This window comes from Nicotiana tomentosiformis, chromosome 10 (assembly GCF_000390325.3).
Source record: "Nicotiana tomentosiformis chromosome 10, ASM39032v3, whole genome shotgun sequence".
Classification (NCBI taxonomy): Eukaryota; Viridiplantae; Streptophyta; class Magnoliopsida; order Solanales; family Solanaceae; genus Nicotiana; species Nicotiana tomentosiformis.
This window is the reverse complement of record NC_090821.1, coordinates 17797943-17804333: the sequence shown is the minus strand read 5'-3', so window position 1 is coordinate 17804333 and position 6391 is coordinate 17797943. Positions and strand designations below refer to the sequence as shown.

The 6391-nt window shown below is 40.1% G+C and overlaps 1 protein-coding gene across 1 annotated transcript; it reads left to right on the top strand.

Annotated features, from left to right (window-relative positions):
* The first annotated feature begins 1767 nt into the window (after positions 1-1767).
* Positions 1768-5375, top strand: LOC104114530 (uncharacterized). Its single transcript, XM_009624995.4, has 3 exons — positions 1768-2637; positions 2743-2793; positions 4605-5375. The coding sequence occupies exons 1-3, from the start codon at positions 1821-1823 to the stop codon at positions 4658-4660; spliced, it is 924 nt and encodes a 307-aa protein (XP_009623290.1). The 5' UTR covers positions 1768-1820; the 3' UTR covers positions 4661-5375.
* Positions 5376-6391: the final 1016 nt, after the last annotated feature.

Sequence of the window (6391 nt, the reverse complement as noted above, 5' to 3'; positions counted from 1 at the left end):
AACCTATCGGTAGTTCATTCGGTATTTCACATGTCTATGCTCCGGAGGTGCCATGCCGACAGGTCCCATGTGTTGGATTATAACACAATTTAGATGGATGAGAGCTTGAGTTACGAGGAGGAGCCAATTACCATTGTTGATAAGCAGGTTCGCACATTGAGATCTAAGGAGATTGCAGTTGTGAAGTTTTAGTGGAGGGGTAAACCAATCGAGAAGGCAACTTGGAGGCCGAAGAGGACATGCGGAGCAAATATCCACACTTATTCGGCACTTCATATATGATTCTAAACTCGTTTGAGGGTAAACGTTTGTTTAAGAGGTGGAGAATGTAACGATCCGACCGATCATTTTGCTTTATAGAACCCCGTTACCCTATTCAAGACTTTCCGTATGTGCTTTTCCTATTTAATAACTTGTGGGGACAGTTGGTTTAGTTTTGGAAAGGTTCACATTGAATTCGGAATACTTAGTTCCATAATAGTGGCCTAAGATGACCAAGTTTGATATAAGTCAACAATTTAAGTAAGCGACCTCAGAATTGGATTTGAAGATTCCAATAGGTTCGTATGGTGATTTTTGACTTGGGAATATGTTCGGATCGAGTTTCGAGTAGACCGAAAGCGTTTTGGCGTTTATTATTAGAAAATAGCATTTGAAGGTTTTAGAGTTTTCTAAGTTTGACTTGGGGTGAACTTTGATGTTATCGGACCCCATTTGGCATTCTGAGCCTGGGAGTAGGTTCGTTTTGTCATATCTGACTTATGTGTGAAATTTTGTGTCATTCCAAGTTGTCTAAGTATGATTTGTTGCGTTCAAAGTTAGCTGGACGAAGTTTGAAGTGTAGAAGTTGATTAGTTTGGTTTGGGGTGCGATTATTGGTTGCAATGTTATTTTATTTGTTTCGAGACCTCAAGTAGGTCCGGATTATGTTTATGGACCTGTTGGTATAATTGGACGGGGTCCTGGGTGGCTCAGGTGAGTTTTGGACTACCCAGAGCATGTTCAAAGTTGGCAGATTTTTGCTGGTACTGGTGTGTTTCGCGATCGCGAAAGAGGTACCATAATTTCGAAGAAGTAATTTGGAGGAGGGGCAGCTGTTGCTCTTCGTGAACGCGAAGATGGCTCCGTGAACGCGATGGAATACCTGGTTCCTCTTTGTGAACGTGGAGGAGCCTAAACGAATGCGAACAAGGAAGTAAGAGGAAAGGACTGGCAGGCTTTGGTCTTCGCAAACGCGGCAGTGGATCCGCGATCGCAAAGGGTTGGCAGAGGGTGTTCTTCGCGAATGCGACTGGGCCATTGCAAACGCGAAGAAGGAGACCTGGGTAGGCCAGCATTGGCCTTCACGATCATGACGGTGCTTCCGCGATCGCGATGAAGGACGCCTGAGTAGATTATAAGTTTCCTTTCGGGACATAGGCTCATGTGATCATATTTTCTCGTGGTGAGGCGAAAGGACATGAGAAACTATTATATATAAGTTGAGCAGAAAGCAGTGAGTATGCAGATTCGGCTTTTGTCACTTTGCATCCGGCACTAAGCAAACGTAAAGCTCACAAAATCAGCCAAATCTTCTTTAAGAAACCATGACGGTCTTCCAAAAAGAGAGAGGAAAAGTAGAAAACCCCATTTAGAATTCACCTCAGATTCTCCAAACAAAACATCCCAACAAAGTGTCATATCCCCCTCAGTATCATGCACTCAAAGCAAAGTATCAATCAAGATTTACAAACAAAAATTAGTACTAGTATCTTCCTATACAGAGTCATTCTTTTCCTGTCATAACAAAAGTTTTCCCTCATATCTCTTTCTTCTGATCCATGGCTTATCTACTCATAGCTTTTGTTTCCTTGGTCTTTCAGTGTTTAGTCCCTAAAGCTTATAGCTATGGCCATGCACATGGCTGCCGATCATATTGCGGAAACTTGACCGTCGATTACCCTTTTGCACTTCAACCGGGCTGCGGCCACCAGGGCTACCGAGATCTCTTATATTGCATCAATAATGTGCTAATGCTTCACATAAGCTCGGGATCATACCGCGTTTTGGACATTGATTATGCATACCGTTCCCTCACCTTAGACGAACCTCACATGTCGACGTGCACGACGATCATGCTCGATAAACGGGGCAACGGATTTGTAGTCGAGCGGTGGCGGGAGCCGTACTTGAGCCCCATGACGGACAATGTGTTCATGCTGCTGCATTGCAAGGCAGAATCACCACTCTTCCAAGGTTTCTCAGGAAAGCACTTGCCCTGCAGGAATGTTGCTGGGATGGGCTGTGATGACTATTATGGTTGTGCAGCATGGAGCCTAATTGGGCCGCAACGGGCGGGCTCGGTATATGGATCGGGCCCGCCCGAGTGCTGTGCTATTGCATACGAAGCAATCAAGGATGTAAATTTGACAAGGCTTGCTTGTCAAGGGTACAGCAGTGCTTATAATCTAGCACCCTTGAGATTGACTGGCCCTGATGAATGGTCTTATGGTATAAGGGTGAAGTATTCAGTTCAAGGAAATGAGACATTTTGTAAAGCTTGTGAGGCAACTGGTGGATCTTGTGGTTATGATGTCAATGATTTTAGTAGTTTGTGCATGTGTGGTAGCTGGAATTCTACTTCGAATTGCGATTCAGGTAAGTGACTGCATGAAATTTATAGGCGGATTTAGAATTTTAAGTCTGTTTAATTTGACGAAATATTGTTTCGATGTGCTTACAATGTTGAACTTGTTTGTGCAGTCCCCTCAGCTTCGCATAGAAGAACTTTGTCATTCATGGATGCACTAACTGGTATGGTTCCTTAATTAGTTGCATCTTAAATGTATTTTACAGAGTGGGTTGTCAATAAGAGCTTTTGAACGTTAATTGCAAACACATTAGTCTGTTCAACACTTAGAAAACCAAGAAATAAGAGAGTAAAAAATTTAGCTGAGCAGAAATTAAGCAACAGCCAGATCTGGAATTATGATTAACCAGAAAAAAAGAACATTGGAGTGGAGTAGTTCCATCCTTGATATCCGAAATAAATCTAGGTAACAATCCAATCAGATTTTCGAAAAACAATAAACCATAATATTGTAGTTAATTTTTTTTACTCCTTGGCTCATCCTATTTTTAATTAGCTAGTGGCAAATTCAATATATTGGCAGTGAGTGCAAGGGTACTTATTACTTTCAGCTAAAAGATCTATGCATATTATATTGTTATACTAAGCTCACAGTCATAATCACAGAAACAATAGGTGCAATTAGGAGTATTAATGGTTCGGTTCGGCCGGTTTATTTTATATAATATTTACTATACAAATTTTTCGGTTATTTCATTTTATATAACTAAAATAAGACTTTTCGAAACCGTCTCAATTATCTCAGTTTCTCTTCGGTATCGGTACAGTTCGATTAATTTTCGATATTTTTTTAAAATGTCATGCAAGAGTTACTAGTCGAAGTTAGAACGCGCTAAATGTGTACTTGCATAGGACTTTGACAAAACTCTCTAGACATTTTTACTATTCTAAAAGTGATGATCAAATAAACATGAAAGAAGTTAATAGAGATTCATCTCATTATTCTATGGTAGCATAAAACAAATTAAGCAAAGACAAGAGAAATATAAATCATGTGAGTGGAAAGATACAAATCAAGTTGGGACTCAAGAATAGAGCTTATTAAAAGATTAGTGTCCATCATGAGAAATCTAAATCACACGGGAGGAAAGATATCAAATACCTTGTGGCTTGCTACCGAAGATCGCTAGAATACCTAGTGTCTTGCTACTCAAGATCGCTAGAATACCTAGTGTCTTGCTACTCAAGATCGCTAGAATACCTAGTGCCTTGCTACTCAAGATGTTAGAACTAATTTAGTTTCGATATGAGTAGCTAGTAGAATAGGTTTGGAAGTTGGGACTTTGTATATTACGTAATTATTTGGTCATTTGTAGCCATTTCCATAAGCTCAAGACCCAAGAAAAAAAAACTTAATGCTTTGTTAGTCTTATACTTGGTATATAAAATATATTTTTTATATATAAATTTATTCGGTAAGGTTCGGTATTTTTTCGGTTTATTTTTATAAAATTAAAAACCTACCCTATTATTTGGTATGGTTATAAGTTTTTACATTTTATTAAAATAAACCTAATAATCGGTTCGGTACGATTCGATTCGATCAATTTAGTCGGATCCATTTACATACTAGTATATAGTTATACTAAGTTCACAGTCATAATCACAGAAATAATAGGTGCAGTAGTATAACTAATTCCCTTTGTCTCTGTCATTTCGTTTTTAGTCCGTCTAAAAAAGAATGACACATTTTTATATTTAATAACAATTTAACTCTAAACTTTTTATTTTAACCTCATGAAATGACTTATAACCGTACAAATTTTTATGATCTATTTTAGATCATAAGTTTGAAAAGTTTTTATTTCTTTTTTAAACTTTATGCCCAATCAAACACCATTATAAAAATAGTAACGGCCACTAGAGTATTAAGCAGCAAGCTGGGCATGTAAAATTTCTGATTATTTAAAATTTCTTGCTATCTCTTTGGCAATCCTGAATGTATTTGGGAACTAACAGCCCTGCAAACATGCAGGATTTTCGATCTGTGTAGTCATTTGGGATCAGCTCACCATCAAACTTGGATTATAGAAGCAGTTTGTTTCCAAAAATCCACACGGACCTTGATTTTGTCGAGTGCTGTGAAAAGTCAAAAACGGAATTTTCAAATTCAATTTTTCAGAAACTTGAAACAGACACCAAGGAAAATACAAAGCAATAACATCAACGCCTGGGGCACAGTTGGAAGATGCATGGTTGTGTTTATATTGTGTCACAGGTCCTTGGTTGGTATTAAATCCTAGTTTTTGATTGTGTGCACTGTATACGGGTGAAACCGGACCCATAAGCAAACCCGGTTACCGATAAAATAAATCAAATAAGGAACGCGATGACAAGGAACCGGAGCACAACGTCCACCCTTGAGTATATAGAGGCCATGACCTCGGGATCGGTCCAAATCCCAAAAGACTTTGGAGAGCATTATTGGGCAATCTAACACGATTAACGGGAGGACGTAATATCCGTGACCAACCGGGTATCATGGCGCGGATCTCGGCAAGTACCGACGGGAATCCAGTAATTAGTTAAATGGGATATTTTTGCATTTTATATCCGTGACCAACCGGGTATCATGGCGCGGATCTCGGCAAGTACCGACGGGAATCCAGTAATTAGTTAAATGGGATATTTTTGCATTTTATGGGATTCCCCTACTATATAAAGGGGGGGTCTCATTATTCATTGAACACATTGAAATACGCATCCCAAAGCAATATACTATTATAATACTTTAATTCATAGCTCTTACATTGTTGATCAGTGTTTCATTATTATAAGCCCGAGATCGAAGACGTATACCTCGTTGAGGCTGCCCTCGAGTCCAGAATCATCCCCCCTTTATTTTCAAGCGGTTTTATAATTTATTACATCTCTTGCCAGTTTATTCTAGTAATCCTTACCGTTTGTATTGAATAAATTCACGTATCGTTAAAACCACTTACAAATTTAATTGTTATCCATTTTTTAAGGTAAACAGTTTGGTGCCCACCGTGGGGCTAAGGATAATAATGACAATTTAATACAAATTTCCATAACGCACCCTATTTTACACTTGTTTTTTAAAGTGTCTTCAATTTCACGTCAAAGTTCAAAATGTTGAACTCCCAATCTGCACCTCTAAACGTGGATACTGAGTCCGGTCACCACTTCGAGAACAACAATATAGTACCCAGTAACGAGGTGTCCCTGTCGATTCCAGCGGAGTTCCGGTCGCAGACCCGATCAACGCTAACTCATATGTGGCCATCAATGCGAATCTGCCTACCGATCCTGAGAACAGCGTCCGCGGGGAGTCCGATCGACAACCCAAAATACACACGATGGTGAAGGAGATGAGATCAACTTGCGAGTGATCTTCGAAATGCTGCAGGCCCAACAGGAAGCGATAGCCCAACTGCAGAACCAAAGCCGTGCCCCCAACAGAGTTGAGCCCGAGCCGTCCCGGGAAATCACTCGCAGAAACGAACCAATCACGGAGAGGCCGAGTGAAGCTAAACCAGGGACTAACTCCGAGATCATAAAAATGCTCGAGGAACTGACAAAACGGGTAGAAACGGGAGAAAAGTAAATCGAGGCAAATGACAAACAGGTGGAAACCTACAATTCCAAGGTCGGCCAAATCCTAGGAGCACCACCAATATTGAAGGGTCTGGATTTCAAGATGTTTGTTCAGAAACCTTTCCCTCCGAGCGCAGCTCCGAAGCCAATCTCAAAGAAGTTTTGCATGCCCGAAATTCCTAAGTACGACGGAACAACTGACCC